Source organism: Nicrophorus vespilloides, unplaced genomic scaffold, assembly GCF_001412225.1.
Source record: "Nicrophorus vespilloides isolate i.1.1-1 unplaced genomic scaffold, Nicve_v1.0, whole genome shotgun sequence".
In the NCBI taxonomy this organism is placed as follows: Eukaryota; Metazoa; Arthropoda; class Insecta; order Coleoptera; family Silphidae; genus Nicrophorus; species Nicrophorus vespilloides.
Window position 1 is genome coordinate 37,793 of NW_017099143.1, and position 22,246 is coordinate 60,038.

Here is a 22,246-nt window from a genome sequence, read left to right on the forward strand (position 1 = left end):
ACCAAATATGTATTGCTCGGTATTTCAAAAATCCATTCAGAGATTCTCTTCGACTATTTTGGTATATTTCACGATCAAAACATTTCAACAATTTTTGTATTTCGTGTTAAGAGTAACAAGTTTGAACACCACCAAAATTTGAATAGGTCAATAATCTGACAGTTGATTATTATTCTCCAACAAATATAAATTGATTAGCAATAATGTAATATAATTAAATTATGATATATTGAGAGTATATAGTAAATATAAAACAAATGATTTATTAAATATATATAACTATTTAATATTCACTATCTTTCTATAAATAAGCATAAAATGAGTTTTACTGCTTTAAGGAAACAGCAATAACATCGATTGACAGATTAAGTGGAAATAAACAAATAAATAAATAAACCGTGTTATTAAACATTCAATAAATTGCGAGTTAAACAATTGCATTGTGCATATGTAATACTGGATATGTTAATTCCTGCAAGGTAAAAGACTTGCATTCGTCCTTTCAAGGATTGCTGCTTTTAATAATAATAATAATAATAAGAACAACAATTCTCGCGCACGTAACTCGCCGTGAGCTTTTTTTTATTCCTTCTTCTTTTCTTCTCCTCGGCAAACTACATGCACGCCTGTGGTCTCTAGACTCCACTACACCGTCTGATCTTGTATTAATAAAACCATGAGCTAAACCAAGTTACAAGTGTCGCTTGGTCTGCACTTACGTGTGATATATTACGAACCGTTGTTTGAATGCACATAATTAATTCAAATTGCACGTTTACAATTATGATTAAGTCGCGAGTACAGCCGTCGCAGAGGCGTAATTCAAAATGCGAGCACAAAAACTGTAATTGCTATGTTATCTCACGCTAACCACATGTATTGTGTATATACTGTAACCATAAAAGAATATAATTGTAAATATTTACATAGACTTTGATATATTTCCAATACGAGCAGGTATTCAATTATCTCTCACTGACTAACAATTACCTGCAACACTAGGTGTAATACCCTTGTTCGAAATGTAGTTTTATACAAATTAAATAACACGCAGTAGGAATGGTAATATATTTATGTACTTTTAATAATTATTGTAGTATACTATTTGTTGTACTAAAAGTCCATAAAGAAAGACCTCATAATAAGCAGATTATAAATATGGAATTATTAAGTAATCATGCACTTAAAAAATATATATTAACATATAAAACAATCAATTAATAATTTTTACAAAAAGATATTTATTCATATTCCTATAAATAATAAATCAAATTCAATATGTAAAATCAATTAATATGTGTGTTACATTGTTATCAAGAACTTAACGAATAAAAAAAATGTATACTATTTTTACTATAAAGTCTGTTCTTATGATACTTATATCTTACCTTACTTACCTATCAATTAAGATCATTGCGGAATAATTGAGTCAATAAGCAAATATATTAGTTTTTTAATTAATATTTCTATATCTTTACACAGCAATACTCCTCACTAATTGAAATCTGATTAATATAAGACTTTGACTTCGGTTAGTGCGGCCGCATTATGCAAATACCTCTTTTGTGTAGTTCATTTTTATGCGCTTTTAAAGTCCTCAATTAGTTCGGTTTCAAACAGTGCGGGATAATGGCGGAACCAAATACTTAACTCATATAGCTGTACTTCTAATAAAATCCTATATTTCAAATTTATTAATAACACGATTAGATTGTTACTGAATTTAATTATTTGCAGATTTCTTTTCAATAAAATAATATATTTGTTAATTTCAACTGCTAATAAAGATTTTATTTATTTGTAATAATATTTGAAACTTCTCTTATTACATGCGTTATGTTATACCGTTTATTAAACAATGAGAAGCATCATAAACGGTATACAAAATGAATACATTTAAAAAGAACAATGCACGTTCAAACGTTTTGTTCTTCGTGTGGCAAGTAACAGCTCTAAGAATAAAATGACAATTGCAGTAATAAACGAGAACAGAAAATGAATTTTAATTACTTTCCATATGTAATATTTAAATTTCACTTAGAAAATGCGGTTATAATTAAAATGTCCGTCCAAGTATAATAAAAAGAAAGAAAAAAAAAATGAAAACGAATAATTAAAATCGCGCATATATCTTCGCGGTGACTGAAAAAGAGAGAATATGTCATCACGTTCGCGTGTGGATGGTATTCCTTCGCGTATTGCATTTCCATTGTCTCGGAAAGACGCAGAAAAAGCGACAACGAAACAAGGAAAATAAACGAGGAAAAAAATACAGCCGAAGAGAAAAATGTAGTTTAACGTTTCGGTTTCACTTTTCCGCGGAATAGAATTCCGCACAAAAATGCGCAATCCTAAAGAGTATCATGAGAAAATGTTGTTAGTTTCGTTTATGTCTTATACTTAAAACTTTGATTTATATTACAGATACTATTTATAAATTATTACTAACTATTAATAGTGTTATAAATAACATTTGTTATTAATATTATATTGATGATTATGATAATATTATAATTATCAACAAAAATTATTAACTGAATTATAAGAATTGTAAATGGCGTATTTGGTCCAATTTTGTTACCGATCAATCTATCTAAAATTGTTGTTTAACTTACGCTACTATGCTTGGTTGTACTAATATATGTAAATCACTAGATGTTTAAATAGAAATACATCGGAACTTCGGTTTCCGAACAATTCGGTTAAATTCAAATTAAAAAACACCTGAGTTTGAGAACAGAATTTCGCTTTCCCAACAGTAAGATTTTCAGCGGGTGATCGATCGTATGTTACTAGAGGACGTCACTATCTTTCAACTCGGTGGCAATCGAAAGCCCGACAACCGAAATCCCGACTGTATCGAAATCCCGACGTTCAAAATCCCGACTGTATCGAAATCCCGACAACTATAATCCTGACTATATCAAAATCCCGACTGTATCAAAATCCCGACTATTTCTAAAATGTCTACAATAACATTTTTAAATTAAATCGGAGCGTAGTAACTTTTAAATTATTATTAATAATAAACAACAACAATTAATAATCTTATTGTATTTGAGATTATTTCATATTGTTAAGGTTGATTATGTATAATTCAACAATATCAAATAAATTAATAATAATTTATTGTTATTAATAAAAATGTAGCACAAGGTGATTTTATGTATTTTAGTTATTTTTGTATACGATTTTACATAAATTCTTATGATTTTGGTTTTAAACAATTAAAGAAAAATAATATAATTAAAAATATTTTAATCTTTGAAAGTATCCAAAGATACAGATACTTTAGAATATTATATAACAAAAAAAAAACAACGGCATAATGTAAAATAATCTGATACATGATATAATTAGATTACGTATCGTTTTCAAATATCAAATTTCAGTTTGACCGAGTCCACAATTTTTCTTTATGTTTGATTTATTATCAGTCGCGTTCGCATTGGAATCGTTTAAATGAAGAAACGGAAAATAAATGAGTACACTCGAGAAATATTATGTATCTGTTTGGATCTGAAAATTGAATACTTTTGTAGATTTTGTGTCGGATAAGGAGGCGGCATTTACTCGCTAATAGATTACCATCGCCATTGGCACATTTTTTAAGTTAAATTCCACTTACGTTTTCGCTTCTTGTTGAATGAAACAATAATAAATATGTTAACAGAATTCTAGATTTCGTATGGATTATTTTTTATTAATATAAATGTTTATATTTTATCGACAAAAAAATATTACAAAAAAATAAATGTTGCAGCATCATTGAGAGACCTTTTACAATCACCAATAAACAATATGTGGTATTATTAAGTTAAATTTAACTCGATAATTTAAATTTACTAAATTTTAAAGCTTCGTGCATATTATTGTTATTGAAATATAATGAATGACCTAATTATTACCAATTAAATCTCAAGATAAAAAATACAATAATAGACGAAATAAAAACCCGTAATGAACCACATTTGCTGAAAGCATATATCTATAATTTGCAGTTTCATTTACGTGCTTATAACACTTTCGTTGTGTAATAGGTCTACAACCTTATAATTATCTTAATTATAAATGTAGCATTAGTTTTTCTTCTGTGTGTTTATAATGCAGAAAAAAAATACGATTTCGCAAATCCTAATGTAGAATCGATTAATCCATTTTAAATTAACTGCTGCCTATGTATATGAGAGAATTAATAGAGTGGAAGAGATCTGAAGGTGAACGGGCTTGCGGATGTGCGTGAGCATAAATTTACACTATCGCATATCGTTTTGATGAAAATAAAACTGCACGAGTGTAAGGTGTCAGAATTAAGCATGCACAAACTTATTCAAATTAGTACTAGGATGTGTATTCGTTAGGTGGTTTACTTTTTAATTGTTCAACAACCAAGAGGTTTTTCATAATATACATGTGCTTTACTTCTCATATGTATCTGTTAAATATAAATGGAAATAAAAAAAACTATTTTTTAATGCTAGTTAGTTTTATATTTATTTTATAAAAAAAAAACTCTTCAATGAGTATTATTCCTAACATAATAAAAAATATTCATTAAAATTCAAAAGCATTATTAAATTTTAGATTGCATGTTTCCTGACAAGTAACATTTTGACGATATGAAAGTAGAAGAGAAAATAGAAGTTATATATAATTTACTTGATATCTACCACATCATGTCGCGCAAACAATAACAAAATACATTTGGTACCAGGACATGACCTCGAAAGCGGAAATGTTTAGGTAGAAATCATCCACAAATGCATAATGAATGCCTTGAACATATTGATTTTTCCAACTAAGCTAGTTCTTAAGAAAACCTTAAATTGTCTATCTTAAAATTAAAACTATATAATTTCATTTAATTATTAATACAGCTATATCTCTGATACTGCGGGTAATTGGTAAAGCCAATATCATGCACTGTTTGAAACAGGACTTTGAAACTGCCTTAAAATGATCATTTCTGTATTAAAAAGATTATTTTTTTTTAGAATTTATTTTAATTTTGCTCAATTAAAATTAAGTTTGTTTTGAAATTTTTAAATGCGTATATGAACCATATGATTTTACTTTCTTTAAGTATATTTTTATTAATTTAATAATAACAAATTTCATACGTTTTCTTTCAACTATATTGGATTTTTTAAAGTTATTTTTTGTAAATAACTTAATACCTTAAGCTTGACATTATATTTCTACCATTATTTATGTGTACAATCACAATAATAATATTTATTGCATTATATTTACAAAAAATAGTTATAATTCTGTATTGTGATTAAAATTTATTAAAAATGTATCGTTAATTGTTTCATTTAACAATGTTTTGATAAATGTTAGTCTTTTAAAGTCCGTATTTAAATAATCACGCTATTGATTTGAATTTGAAACTTTTTGATCCTGCTTTCTCTAATTAAGAAACTTGCATTGTTTGTACTATATAGATATTTTTTTCGTGTAAAAATTAGAAAATCTGTGTGGGCAAAAAAACAAAGTGGTGAACCGATTCGCGAAACGAATACCAAATGAGTTTCCTCGCTGTCCCACAAAAAAAAATATGCGCTAACAACAATGGAATTATATGTAAATATATGACATTTTGACGAATTTTCGGGTCGACTGTATGTGCGTATGTGTCAAGGTTGTAAAAAAAACTGTTCGAGCACTACAAGTCAACGTCCATATGCGTTATCTATTTAATTACGAAGACGCATAGTGGATATCAATGTTTTGCATTATATCTTTGAATATATTTAGAATGTGTGTTCGCATTATATAAGTATAATTGATGCATTGTAGTGGGAGGTCGTATCATCTTCCCAAAGAGCAGAGAGTGATTGCACAACGACTTCGTATGGGTGAAGAGCTAATGTGAAAATGTTACACGCGTTTAAATGCCAAAATGAGATGTGGAGGGACGAAAAGCACTTCTTGCGATTCTTCAGCATCGTCTTCCGTACATCATTTCCATTTTAAGTGATAATTAAAATATGTTAAATAAATTTTATTCGCGCAATAAAATTTGTCGCGATAATAATAAATTTTGTACACGTCGCAAGCAGCGAGTGCACACATACACATTTAATTGCCACCCGAGTGGAGCAATTCCATGCGTATGCATCTTACATTCATAATCTCATCTCGTTTCATCTCATCTCGTCCCAAGAGCGAGCGCAAGAGTGTGTTTTGTGTAATACACTCGAGAAGAGACCGCTCTTGGACCCGAATGCAACGGCAGCCGAATGGTTGCGCAACGCGAGTTTCTTCTGAAAATGTTAAATGCCGAGACCAGATGCTCTTTATCCACCTGCTCCGCTCGAAATCATTCACGAGAATTGCATCGAACGAAAAATCATTCTGCAGGAAATCCATGCAACACAAATCATTCTATATCGAAATACTCAAAATAAATGAATCTCAAAAAGGAAAGGAAATAGTAGAAACATCTAAATAGTGAAACATCTAAATTCCATTTTCCAAAATTGTCCTACTATGTTAAGTAAGTTCAGTATAACGAGGTTACACTGCTTATGTAAAGGATCTTTGCCAAGGTTTTTCTGTTTCTCACTTACTGATTTAATAATTCATTTAACAAAAGACAGTATAACAATTGAATTATATTTATTAGGTTACACCTTCTCACTAATTATTATAGAGTTCCATATTTCGAGTGAATAAGTGTCGAGTCGAGCCGTGTTACTTTTAGCAAATCTTCTCGTTTCTATTAAAGTGCAATTATCAAACAATACATGTCCTCTATTAATGATCCAACCTGATGATATAAATTAGAAAGCTACAATATCAAATAAATTATTTACTTGTTTTGTTGTTTTTTTAAATCAATGTAAATACAGAACTACTTGTAATTAATAACATTATTCAATTGAAGTTCCTCAACATTATAATTGTGCAAAAATATGTTACTTCTATTTGTTTACAAAGGCCAAATATCAACTATCACCCGTTTTAGTACGTGTACGTTTATATGAACTTATTATTCGTTCGGTTAAATATACATTATCGCTTAAATATATAGTATATATTATATACAAAAAAATAATTCTAAAATCAATATATACAATTATGTTAAAAGATACGATAAAATAACTGTAACTGCTTAATTTGTGATTTTCGAATTTATTGCTTATAAAATTCAGATTTGAATACATTAATAAAACTCGGTTAAAAGAACGTATTCTAAAAATATTTGAATATTTTCTACTTCATTTCAGATACGACAGTCAATTTGAGTGGTATTTAATCAGAACTCACATCAATATTATCTTATTATCGTCGTGCATTTGTAATTAGCTTGTCTAAATTATGAACATGAAATAGTTGAATTAAATAACGTTTTAAATTAATGAACTTTATGTAAAATACAAATTAATACAAATATAAGAGATTATCAAAATTAATATACATCAACTCTTGAATTAAACAGATGGTTCAGCTTAGTGACAGTCATATTACCAATTAGCGACCTCTGATCCTTTGTTTATTTATTACCAATTTTCAATACAAAAACAAACAAAACCTGACAATATGAATGCGACTACAACTACAAGTTATATATCAACTATTTATAAACTTTGACAACTACAACTTAAATAAATTTGTAAGCTGACTGCTTTCTTTGATATTCTTATAGAATATTAAAGAAAGATTGAAGCATTATGTTTCGAAATAAATAAAATAATTTAATATACTAATTAAGATATTAAAAAGTATGTATTATATAATTCATACATCACCATAGATGAAGATAAAAATCTGATCTAATGCATATAATTATTTGCTAATTAGGTCGTCGCACACCTGTTTGGTTGAGGCTCGGTCTAGCGATTTTCGAAGATAACAAAAAGTGTATCAGTTTAAATCTAAAAGCGTGCATCAGATTTACGTGAAATGTAACAAACATAAATAATAGAAACAAATCATTATTTCAAAATGATGAATGCCATTCCTGCAATTTGAATTCACGATTCTGTAATTCAGGTTTTTTTTTTATCTAAAATTGGGATTTTTGTAACGTAGATTAGTTGATTTTTTTAAAATTTAACAGGTAAATTGATTTATAAGTTTATGAGACATACCATTTATTTATTAAAAAACACTTTATTTTTGCGAAGAAATTAGTGAGAATATGAATGTTTAACAATAAATATTTGTTAAGATCTTATCGTCTATCCTTTTCCAGCCTAGTGATTTCAAATGGAATCATTAAATTTAAATTCAATTTTGTCTTTCGACGATTAAGACTGTTGGCAGCAACTGTGAATTGAAGCTAGATGTATTTTTAACATGATGTATAAGATTTGAATACATTTTTTTTATTATTACAAACCAAAAAGTTTTAATAAAATAAATAGTTGCATTTATTGTTTTTCATATTCTCCAAAAAAATATGTTTACTATCGATAGAATTATTTCTTTTTATAATATACAACTATTAGGAGTACCGGAAAGTAATTTTAATCAATGATGTAATCACCCTAGTTAATAACAACCTTTTGCCATCTAGTTTGCACATTTTCATTGCAGGATCGATAAAAATCAATCAGTTTTTCAGCAAAATATCTGGAGATGGCATTTTGGATATCATACAAATTTTCACATATCACATATCAAGTGTTGTAGCGATCAGAATGAATGGAAATCCGCCTCCCACACCAATTCATTTTTTTTCAGGTTCGTCTTGCATTATCATGTTGTAGAATAACGCCTTTTCTGTTGACAATCGATGGACACTTTTAGATTAAAGATTAATTTACTGTAAAGGTCTGCATTCACAGTTTGTCTAAGTTTGAGCGCCTTTTTGGGATGTAAACCCGCAGTTTGCTCGTCATCCATCTACTTGATCAGAAAACGCTTCTGTATTGTACCGTTGTAGCAATAAGTTGTATGTGGTGTTTTCTTCGGACAGATTATGCGGGACCCAAACTCCAGCTCTGCATACTTTACCAATCTGTTCCAATTGTTCTTGGATGGTCAATGAAGGTTGGTTAAGAGCATTAGACAGTTCCTCGATTATCTGACATGGATTTGCCTCCACTTCCGTCTTCCTTATCGATGCGAGTCGAAAAGATCAAAATTAGCGGATATGAAAATAGAAAACCACCTTTAGAATTTATTTATTTTTTTTATGTCGTGTAATTTTATTTACAATCTGTTCATCAAAGTGTTTTTTAATGTGGTATTTAATCTTTCCCAGTGGATAATTTATCATTATGATGATTAGATGTTTAATTTGATGGTTGGCTGTCGTCTTGTAGGTTAACTTCAGTAGTATATCCATGCTCTTCAATTCCACTATTCCCTTTGACTGTGAATCTGCTTCTATCGTTAAAAATGCCATTGTCCATCGACTTGCCTAAAGGTCCATATGCTGAACATCATTCATTTGACTGTCCATCTATGCTGAACGATGGCCCTATTGCTGCAAGCACCGAGAGGGCTCACAAAGAGGCCTGGCTTTTGACCGGGATTCGAGCTGGCGACGTTCGATCGTAGATAGGGCGACTTAACCATTCAGCTATTAGTCGCCCCATTTAGAATTTATGAACGTCTAATGTACTTGGATAAATATCGCAAATATTTTTGGTAGCAACTGTTACATTACTACTCCTGTGTAACTCAAAACGTGTTAAAATATCTTTGGCACGGCTTTGAATTATACAATGATCTGACAAATGATAAACAAATATTGATATGCGCAGAAACGACATTAATTTCCGGTCTCCCTAATACAACTTATCAACATATATATACATCAACATTATATATACAAAAAATGTTGCCGATTGCTATTCGATTGGTTAAATGTATTTCTAAAACGGTAAAAGATAAGAATCGAAAAGATTTATATATATTTTTTATGGCATTCCACAAAGTGACATTCGATCAATTAATTCGAGTCGAAATCCGCTAATCAATGATTTAATGGATACACCATTCTTGAATTAGATCGATTTTTTTTACATGCATTTGCAGATGTGTTGCACGTTGTCGGTTTATTTTTTGTACGTTGATATTTGATAATTTATGGGTTGCGTTGACCCGCGGGTATCGAATCTGTTCGAACAAACAAATCATTCTTGAGCTCGGTACAGTTTCACTCAAAAGTCGAAGCGACAATTATGCAAATTGAATTATAAACAAATTCAAAGAAAGCTGTCGTTCGTCAGAGGTTTGCCTCAAGGAGGAGCGCTCTCGTGACGTCCTAATTGGCACGTGTCAATGGCATCGCGATCATTTGTTTATCAATTAATAAATGAATTGGCGTTTAATTATATTTATTGCCTATAAACGATAGATAATTTTCGTTTGAACAAAAGGAAATGGGCGGCGAACGCGAGCGAAAGAACTTCCGTCTACTGCGGTTAAGAAATTTTGCGAAAGAAAGTGAAAACTAAAAATGCCTTTAGTCCAATTAAAATTCCTCACTTAGCCCCGAGACAAAAGCCAAAGACGAAAAAAAAAAGATTATTTACAAGCCTATTAATAAGAATCGAAAATTAAAAGAAAGTCCTTTTTCGCCAACCAGCAAATATTTGGTTTTAAATAGCAGGAGATGAAGTAGTGTAGTATTTTAGTGAAGACTGCAAATATTGAATTTTCAATTCGTTAAGTTCATTTTTCATTATTTTAGCACTTCACTTCTAAATGTTAGTATAAATATGCACGAAATGGCCTCAAAAGAAAGTAAAAGGCGTTATGAAATGCAGAGAATAAATAATGATTGAAGAGTATACTGATTTACAAAATGTCTAGTAGATTGTATGAAAATCCCGGTTCAAGAAATTACGTAACATTAATAACTATTCGAACTTAAATAAAGATTACTATTAATTATAAATTACAAACAATACCTCTCATTGTGTGGCTTTGATCAGCACGGATTCACTATAGTACGATTTGAAAATTATCAATTGAGTAAAATAATTAAAAAAAACACAATCAGGTTTCAAGCAGTGCGAGATATTAACGGAACCGATTACCCGCACTATGTGAACTATTGCTGTATACATAATCTCGATACTTTTTGCAATATATTACGTTTTCAAAATTAATAATTGAAAAACAATCATAATTGTATATAAGCATATACATAAAAAAACTGATCACCGCAATTTTTTTTTATTTATTCCCAAATTGCAGTAAGTTATGTTGAAAAATCGTACAAAAAGTAAACCGAAAACCAAGAAAAGGAAAGTTGCGTGAGTTTCCGATGTTGTTTCTATTTAAATTAGTTCCTCAATTGAGAAGAAGAAAAAAAACAGTGGTAAAAAAATCCATGAAGAAATTACACAATAGATGATAGAAAATAAAAGTCGAAAATGTTAGATACGTTATATAAAAAAGTACGGAAAGCGAGAGAAAAAAAAAGAATGTTAATAATATACAGATAAATAAACAATAAATTGGAAGCGGTTAGGAAGTGGTATTTCTTACGGAACCTTATTATTTGTTGCAAGAGAAATTTCAACTGAAATAAAAAAGAAGGTACAGACGCAGCTTGTTTTGTAAGAGAAATATATTATAAATGATAATTTTAAACTTCCGATTGATACACAGATTTTTTTCATCGATATTACCAATCTTATTGGTTCTTCAAATCATCTCATTACGCAAGTAGTATCAAAATAAGTTATTTTTATAACTTGCTATAACATGATTTAATTTTTTGTTTACAATTTTTTATTAGTCCTGATTTAGACTAACAACTAAGTATTTCTGTTAATAAATCGATACTTTTTTGAATTATTGTTTATAATATATAAACCTTTTGTATTAAAACATACATAAACACACACAACTAAAAAGTGTTATTTTAACTTTATAATTGAGTGTTGTGATTTCTTAAAAAACAAAATTCCTAAAATGAATCAATTTTTCAGGCTAACTTACATTTTAATGCAAACTGTATTTTTTTAAATATCTAACAGCAACTGTGTTCTATTATCTTTCAATAGCATCATTTATATTTTAAGAACAACGATTGGAATGATACACATTGCGATCGATTTGTGTTCAACGAAAAAAAAAGCGTCTCGTTGCCAAGGACGTTCAGTGCAGGAACTCTCGCAGGAACAAATTTAGATTAAGGACAGGTGCTTTTCAATTTCGTTCACCGATAAACACACACATAAATATTTCTGCTTCACTTCTTTTTTGCAAGTCTACATTTTACCGCTGGATCTGACGACCGGCCTTGGGGCAACGGCAAAAACGAGATAGTATGTAAATAATTAATTAAAAACAATAACCGATGTATAATAATAGGAGCTAGATAGATCCAGAGTCAATCAAATTAGAGCGGAAATCTTAATTGGGATATTTTTTTGTTTGCGCATAGATGGATTATGTAATTCATTGTTTTTTAGCAGTACTGGCAATACGGAAACTGTTGGAAACAATCGAAAAATATTTTATTGTTTGGTGATTGTTGAATATAATTTATGGGGTTAACAACCTAAAAATTATTATTGTTGTCGTTGCAAAAACACAATATGATGTAGTTAATTATATTTTCAATACAAATATTTTACAAACGTTTTCAAGTCTAAAAATATGTTTTTGTGCGGTAGATTTCATAAATTCATAATATAACTAATAACTATTGTACAAAGTTATTAGTTATAGTACAGAAATTTAGCACTTAGAAAATACATCTAATATTTTCGAAATACATGATTAAGTGTATCCAAACAAAATAAATAATTAAATAACACAGGGAAACATTTTAAAAACATTTAATTTTCAAAATGCACATACATAATTCTACTAATACTAACATAATCGTTTCAGCAGGCTGTACATATGCACACTGATAGAAACATTGCAATGGTGCCAACGCCGTTGAAATTCATATACCGGATTAAAAATATAGCACAAAAAAATCTCACAAAAATAAAATCGCAAAAAACACGATAATTATCATGTCTAAGTTATATACTAACTAACTTGATACTATAATTGAATTTCCGGTTTGTAAACAATCCCGATTTAACAGTACATGTAAAATTAATTTAATTCTTTAAGAAGGATATAATATTTTACATCTATAACATTTATTAATACATTTAGTGTGAACATTTACTCCAATCATTTATCATTCTTTTCCCAAAAATATTATTACTTGTGAAAGATATTGTCTGTTAAAATAATGATATCTTAGTACAATATTTTCATAATTTATATATTATTGTTTTAGATATGATCATTTTTATTTTTTTTTTCATTTGTCATTTCTATATATTTTTGATAAAGAAAAAGAAAGTGTTGGTCAGACGATTGTTTTAAATATACAAATTATAGTTTTGATATACCTGACTTGAAATCTATAGATTCACTAAAAAAATACTGTTATTTAGTACTTATATTTAGAGGAACATAAGACTTTAACAGGTAAACATTTTAGTAGATATTATATTTGTATATTTTAATTAAGATTATCTTAATTATTATATTAAAGAAAAATCTAAATTTTAGAAAAGTCGATAACCATTTGGTCCATAATAAACTAATAAATAAATAATACTCAAAGAGTTAGAGTAAATTTATGAAAATATATGATAAACGGATACTATTTGCTATGGGAATATTTCGCATTAAAATAATGTCCAATTAGATTTACATGTATTAAGCGTTAAACAATTAAAAGAGTTGAAAAAAACACGATTCAACGGACAATCGCATATTTCTTGCGTGTAACTAGAATTGCATTAAGTGAATTCTAATTAAGCCTTTATTATCGCTATAACGTAATATTTTTTTCCACATGGGTTAAATGCACATCGAGCACACATCAAATGAATTGTCGAGGTAATAATCATAGGAGGTTTCCCAATTGCAATGGACATGCGAAATTTAAATTAATACCGGCCGGGTGAGCGGACCTTAGCAAATTTGCCTGCGTGTATGTCTGTTTTATGTGTGAATGTACGACCGGTGTATGATTAAGTCTGTGTTTATGTGTGACGGTGTGAGTGTTTCTATTGCAAAAGTGTGTCACGTTTATTATTTTCTTTTTTCGTGTGGATATGTGTGTGTGTGTAGTCGGCTAGTTATATTCGATTATATAATACCGCGGCAATTAATAGAACCGAAATATTAATAACATGGTGAGTGAATCGAAGAGTTCAAAGAAAGTTCACTCACTGCATAATCGAATTAACCGAGAACCTATAATCTCGATGAATCTTTACGTTCCTTTTCTTTTCAATCTTCTTATGTACATTTATTTACATCATTATTCTTCCGCGAACGGTAATTCTAAACCGGCGAGATTTAAAACTACAGATATGGTGATTCGTGCCCAATAAATGCATAACGTAATAAGACACAATTATGTATTTTTCGTATCTCCAATTTCGCTCTTTACACTTTTTATTCCGCACTTTTCTTTCCGCATATAAAAAATAATATTTTCGAATCATTTATTTCGGAAATTGTATTACTGTCATAACAATACGTAACAAATTTAGTCATTTAGTTTTGCAACTATGAAAATGTAATGTTAAATGTTATTACCAAAATATATCTACAACATACATAAAATAATATTAATTCGTTAACAAGTATTATATTTTTCTTTCAAATATAAAACTAAATGTAAATCATTTTTATTTAAAAAAATTAGTATACCGCAAACCTCATGTAAATTATAAACAATAATATATATATATATATATGTTATAGTAAACGTACACAATCGATAAATGTATACATTTCCCGGTAAATCACATATATTTACCGATCTTGTAGGTAACAGCAGCAGCGTCATATATCTACTTTTACCGATAAATGTTTACATCTACCTACGTATATCGGTAAAAGTTGAAAATAATAAATACGAGATACACTTGTTGTATAGCAATACCTAACTTAACCTTTGAAATCGCTGTGGCTCTATTGTTTGGAGTCTCCGCAAAGGCATTTGATGGAATTATTTGACAAAAGCAGTGGATGCAAGAGAGATATCTCGAGGGCACGACATTTCCCGGAAATAGTGGGTGAATGTAAGTTGAACATACATTTACCTACAAGATCGGTAAATGTACTTTTACCGTGACATATACATTAAATTTATATATTTATCGACTTGATATTACAACAATTAATTATTTTTGTACAATAAAACCAATATTTGTATAGTAAAAAAATATTAATACCAATTCCATGCAATCATAATATACTATTAAATAAGATATTAATAGTAGATTTAAACCATAACTTGACCATTTTTTATGATTTATAAAATACTGAATTACGACACGGTCGCAATTGAATGCGCATTTCCTTTGCTATACGATTGTAGGTCAATATTATTATTATTATTACCAACAACCAAAAGTAATGCGTGTATAATGTGAAGAAATAAAAAGTAACGCCTAGTTAAGATGAATGTTTGCGGTTTAAATGAATTGAACGATAGTGTGTATAGGATGAAAAGAAAAGCATATGTCGAACTCTCTTTTGAAATTAATATTATATTGTACAGAGAAATTGGCTTAAATTTCTCACGTTACATATGCTTTGAATAGAAAACAAATTGCACCTGTCTGCTCTATCGCATATGCGAAATGTATAAAATATTATACAGCGATTTGATATACTCAGAAAATGCGAAACGCAACGTCGACCTATAAATTATTCTAAATGAAAATTGCAAAATTAAGAAATATATATATATATATATATTTACCTAAATTTTTATATGTTTATATTATTTAAATGAAAAAAAAATCTAAATAGTTGACATTAATTAATTAACAAATTAATTAATATATTAATAAAATTTCTTATTTTATAAATTAGTATCATATGTACAATATTATTATAAACCGAAGTATGAAATAAAAAAAAACATCTAATTTTTTTGTAAATGAATGTAAATCAAAATTAAAAGACTGAAAGATTTACCATTAATTATTATACTTACTCTTTTCACTATTGTTTTCCAAAATATGTAGGGTATTCCTTCAATAATCGATAGACTAATTATTTAAAATGTAAATGTGATTTTTGCTAAGACTTGTTATAGTCTTTATATAATTAGATTAACAATATTTATTGAAACTTCAGGAATACTATAAAGTATTTTGTCGCAATATTTATCCACAAAATTTTGTTTCTTTATAATTGATATTAAATATTTCGTTCAAATTCTAAAAGTCGTAAAACCTTTAAATTTTGACAATATTATTTATTAATATTAATATTTTAGAACTTAAATTATCAGTTTTTGCAAATAATTATGAATTAAATCTAACAATATTAAAATATAAATAGAATATCTATCACTTCCTTAATATTTTGACATTTTCTACTATAAAAAGAAACACTAAACAATACTTAAAATATTTCTATTATATTTTTTTTTTCAAGATATTAATATATTATAATTTTAAACAAAATGCGATATTAAATCAAATAAATTAATAATTAATATAGGTATAATTTTTTTATATATGTGTTTGTACACTCACTCATATAAATAATCTGTGAGTTATAAAAATCATTCATATACAAATTCATTTAAATTTTATTTAATACAAATTATATTACATATATTCTTATTCGCAATTTTTAGTTTTTGAAAATATTTTTTTTCTTTACTTCCAAATTCTAAAAGATTTTGAAAAATAAGATGCAATTTCGAATTATATGTAAATTTTTAGAAAATAAAAATGCAATTACATATTTTTTAGTAATGAATTTTATATATGTATTGTATCTAAAAATGTTGCTGGACTTACCGTGTTCTACTGCTGGCACCACGTCCTGGTGGTGGACCAATGGTCGAAGATACTGTTCTAGGGTTTCTTAACTGACCACTTTGGGTTTTGTTTTGCGCGGCGGCGGCCGCTATAACGGCACTTGTTCGGGGTAGTTTTGGACTTCCCTTCGGCGTCTCTCCGGGGGCGGCTGCCGCGTCGGTGGCGGCGGCGGCGAAGAGTGCAGCCGCGAAACCCACGAGCAGGCACCAATCGGCACCCCTCATGTTTCTAAAAACGCACTGAATCACAGGGAAGTCACCAGGAAAGAGTCTTTCAAATATTCGTCTCTGAAATACGTCGCGAAAACCTCGCGATCGTTAATTTTTACTCAATATTTTTTTAAACAATAATAAAGGAATTATTTATTTTAATTTAATATATTATTATTATTTATTATATGCCGGAGCGCACAGCACCTGTTTTTTTGTGGTGTCGGTGTTTCCTCTGTGGTCTGAGCTGAATGGTCGGAGTGTGTGTGTGCTACTGACCAATCTTACCGGCCAGACGTACAAACATACACTTAAAGACTTTAAAGACTTTCACTCACCATAGCCACTCTTGGGTTTAATGTTATGGCGGTATGACTATGGGCTATGTGTGTGGTGTTGTCGAGAGATATGGGCCTCGGTGCAAATCAGAAGGGAATCACACCACCTCCGCCACCGACGGTCCCCGGTCTTTCTTCACCTCATCATAGGTCAATGAGCCGCAAGTTCATTCAACAGATTCACCGCAAAACGTTCATTTCATATCCGATTCCGCAAATACTTTACATTCATTTTCGATTGCACCAACATTACAAATGTATGCATTTTTCATCACGTAAATTGTCACAAATTAATACTAAAGCATTTATTCATTAATTAACTGAAATTTATGAATTTTTATAGAATATTTTATAAATTGATCTTTTCTAAAAAAAAATCTATATAAGCTTTCAAATATCTATCTGGCTGTATTCAGTTAGAATCCAAAATATACAGTTAACGCTGTTCTCATACAACCCGTTTAACAAATTGAAAATTTATTTCTGACATAAAAACATAGGTCAAGACTGCATTACCTAACATATAGTTAACACTAATATAACTCACTCCTTATATTGGGTTGGTACGTTAATTTAGTGTGCAAACGTTGACGTCCAGTGAGTGGTAAATAGTTAGGTGGAAGTGGATATTTGATAATAATAATTGTAGCTACATTTTGTATTAAGTTTATTTAATTTTGATATATACTTTTTGACTTTTTGTAGAGTAATTTTGTTGAGCCGGGGGCGTGAAAATATTATTATATTTTTTTTATGTTTTGATATCTTTACAAATCGAAATGGTTTCTAAAATTCTAGGTTTATGATTTCTACACTATAACAAATATTCAATCATTTGCTTATTTTTCAAAAAAAAAATAATTACTGACAAAGCATTTTTTGTTTATTGCATTTCGCATCTGCGCAATACATTGCCATGAAATATTTCTAAATGATAAAAAATAAAATTTCGCCAAAAAACATCTTAATTCGAAACCAACTAAATTTACCTGTGCAAGGAAATCAACACAACATATTTTCCATGCGATATAAATTAGAGGTAATGAAAAAGAAACTTCGTAAATGGATTCGAAGAATAAAATCAAATGTTTTTGAAAGTTTTTCAAATTATTCTCAAATGATTGCAGATAATAGCAAATTTGTTAAAGAACACATAATTTATTTAATTAAATATCATCTCCAAATAATTGGCAATAAATATTATTATTTAATATTCCAGATATTAAATTGTATAATGTATTTCTAAATATAAATAAAATATCAATTTCGCCAGTATTATAAACAAAAGAAAGTGAATAAATATAAGATTACAATTCTCGCATGGTGTGCAGTCACCTTTAAAACTAAAAACCCTTGTAAATTTACTAATATCCATATATAGGAAACCTGTATTTTTACAAAACTATTTCTGTATTTATTCTATATTTCTAATGAAAGTGTTGTAGGAAACTGGTTTTTATATTTTAATTTTTTAACAGATTAGCGAGAAGTGCTAACGGACTGCCATTGAACGCAGTAAAGTAAATTTATTTTTAACCCTTATCCATGTATCAATTCATATATTTATTTTTATTATTAACACTAATTGAAAATAGCAAACAATAATTAAATTAATACTATTAACATGTAAGAAAAACAGATTGTTTAGATCAGTTTTGAGTAAACTAGGAGCATATGCAAAAATGTAACATGTAATTAAACATTGAAAATATAAAGAAATAATCTGCGAAAACTTATGTGTAGATTATAAGAATATATCTTAATTTTAATGTAGAATTTGAACTAATATCTCTAGCACTAAGTGAAAATACAAATGCTTTTATTCATCATAAATCAACTTTTTTAGAACAAATATTTAAAATATCAAAATTTCTCATCAAAATCAAATTCACGTCATAATTCAAGTATATATTAAACAATGTCGAAACTTTAATTATTTTAAGCCATTGTAATTATACTACTGATAATAAAGTAATAGAGTTACTTATATTTAACTGAATGTGAAATATAAAAAATAATAATCTTTATTGCAACAGCTAAAATTAAACATGTTTATTTGAACTCAATAATAATAATAATATAACAAAAAGACTAGCTGCTACAAAGTCATACTTTGTAACAGTTGATCTATCTTCCCAAATATAAATCTGATTATATGAGATTTAACCTTTCAATAGTCTCGTTGCATATACGAAATATATACTTATTAAATTATATTTATATTTAAATACAAATTTAGTTAATAAATATAAACGATTCTTAACTTTTGTTATTATTTTTCTGAATCTTTAACTAAAATAGAAAATGTAAAAACACATGTATCAATCAGAAATATATTAGAGTGACTCTGAATAAATTTTAATATAAATAAGTGTCTGCCGTATCTGCTTGGCGAACATTAAATATTACATGATAGATGTTACAATAACGCATTATCTCAACGGTTCGAAATGTTCGCCAGCCTGGTCAAGGTTCTGCTGACATCGTTGCAAAATTAAATTACAATTGTCAGCAAATGATTCCATTGTAATTGTGTGTTACATACTTTGAAGTGCTTGTCTCAACTATGCAAATGTGACATAGACTCCACGTATTATTAAAAAGTAATGTATACTGTGAAATTAAGTTATTAATCATGATAGTATAGCTACTTTCCATATGTTGATTTAAAAAAATATGATTATAATATACAACTAAGCAATTTGACACTTAAACATTTACATATGCACTATCTCATTTAATAAACATTTCATCCCATATAATACAAAAAAATGTCAATAGGATTAAATTATTATATAACATATTTCAGTATACTAAAACAAATAATTGGTTAAAGTTATTTGTTTTAGTAAATTTTCTTTCTTTATACTTTTGTTTGCTTCCATATTACACAGATTTTATGAATTGCATGATTAATACTAAGTAAAGTAATAAAGATGGTTACTGATAAGTATCCCAACTATAAGATACTTAAACTTACTTCGACGTATTTTTTTTTGATATTTTTTTTTCTATAACTTTATAATATAGAGTGTTTCATTAAGAGTTTAACGATTTTTTATATTAATAAAATTACACAGAGTAACAAAATGCATCTTTTAACTTTATTCTATTTTTATTACACAAATAATTCACATGTCTACTCTACATAGAAATTGGAACACCCTTTATAATTAGCTAACAAATTGTAGTTAATTTATAATTTATAGCAAACATAAAATTATAATAAAGTATATGTGAAATTGCACTAATTTTCGAACTAAATGGTATACGAAGATTTCTAAAACTGTATAGATAAGTATATGGATGTCAAAATAGGTATATAAGATTATATTTTTGTAGCTACTGACGATTTGACCGTTATTATAATCCAAAATATAGCTTCTACAAGGGCTAATTGAACATTGGTCTAAGTCATATGTCGACATTCCACGGAGTCGCATAAGCGTAGTCATACATACGACTCCCTGAAATGGATCATTAATCCAAAAAGATTGACCCTTTAGATCACTGTCTGCCAAACTATGTGCCGAGATTCCATGTGTACTTCGAAACATTTTGAAATACAGGTATCACTCCCGGACTTACGAACAAAATTTTAAAAGCTTTAACATATATAATGATAAAAAAATAAACTGTCCAAACAAAAATTGATAATTTCTTTAATAAAATGTTGCATTTGTTTCTTTTGTCGTTTTTATTAAATAATTGTGATGTCTAGTTAAAGGCTAGTTAAAGCGGTGCAATTAATTTGTAATACTTTTGTGTACTTTCCCTATATAAAGTAGGATAGATATGATTTATTTTTCTAACCTCGGTTCATCTACGTTTAAGAATTCATAATAAAAAGTAAAATAAAGTAAATGCGATGGAATTGTGCATGCCCTGCAAATGCTGAATTTGTGTCTAGGGTGACCAGTTTCAAATAACGCAAGAACAATTTCAAACCCACTTTGATAAATCTATTTAATTTCCTTATATAGTGGACACCATAAATTTATTATTGGACCGATTCGTCGATAAACCGTTTTATATAACGCAAATGCGGGAGATCGATACACTCGCATTTATTATTTTTGAAAATTTTACGCAAGAATTCGAGTTGCGCAAGTATACGAGTCGAGGAGGAGCCGTGCAGCTGCACAAGCTGAAATTAATCCTGGCCTTTTAAGTGTTACTTGTGAAGGGACGTCTAGAAAATGATCTAGTTTTGTCCTAAATATTCAAGAAATAAATTGTGGCTGTCGGACGTTGCGCAACCGATACAACAGTGGACAGGTACAATAAGCGAGGAAACTGGATACATACATACACATTGTGGGAATTTAATTACGGCCAACGATATGATTTTCTTGGTTTCGTTTTCATTTTGCTCGTTTCTTTCAAAGTTATTCGATCGAGTTTTGTGTAGCCTGAGGACTAGGCGTTATGGGGAATAGGAATTCGAACGCAGAAGTGGCCTGGACTGGACTCGACTGGACGCAAGTTAAAGAACTCTCGCAGTATGTGGCCGTTCCGTTCTAATTTATACAAAGACCACTCGGCCAAAGCAAGAAAATGCCATATATACAAACGCTCACACGCCGACACTAGGTGCACGAGAACGGCACAAATTTATTTTCTGCACTGTAGTACGGATTTGGCTCTGTGCTGCATCGAAATTCATTCCGATGGTAATACGTTCAATAGTCGTTGTTGCAATCGATTGAGAACTGCTATAAAAAGTATACAAAGGCCCCAATTCGTACGGCGAATATAATAAATTGTGTAAAGAGAGTGAACAAAATTGAATAAAAAGCGACACGAATTAGCCACTTAAATCGCCACACGTTCTGCACAAATTCGTGCTTTTCCTTCCCGCACTCATTCTATCTTTTTAACAAATATTTGTGCCAAATTTAGAATTGAATTA

At 28.9% G+C, this 22,246-nt stretch overlaps 1 protein-coding gene across 1 annotated transcript in view; it reads right to left on the reverse strand.

The window, feature by feature from the left end:
• The window catches only part of LOC108564089 (angiopoietin-2), a 49,495-nt gene extending 32,359 nt beyond the window's left edge, over positions 1 to 17,136 (reverse strand). Inside the window, exon 1 of the mRNA XM_017922996.1 lies at positions 16,767 to 17,136. Coding sequence (XP_017778485.1) covers positions 16,767 to 17,011 — 245 coding nt within the window. The 5' untranslated portion in view covers positions 17,012 to 17,136. The remainder of the gene's footprint in view (positions 1 to 16,766) is intronic.
• Positions 17,137 to 22,246: the final 5,110 nt, after the last annotated feature.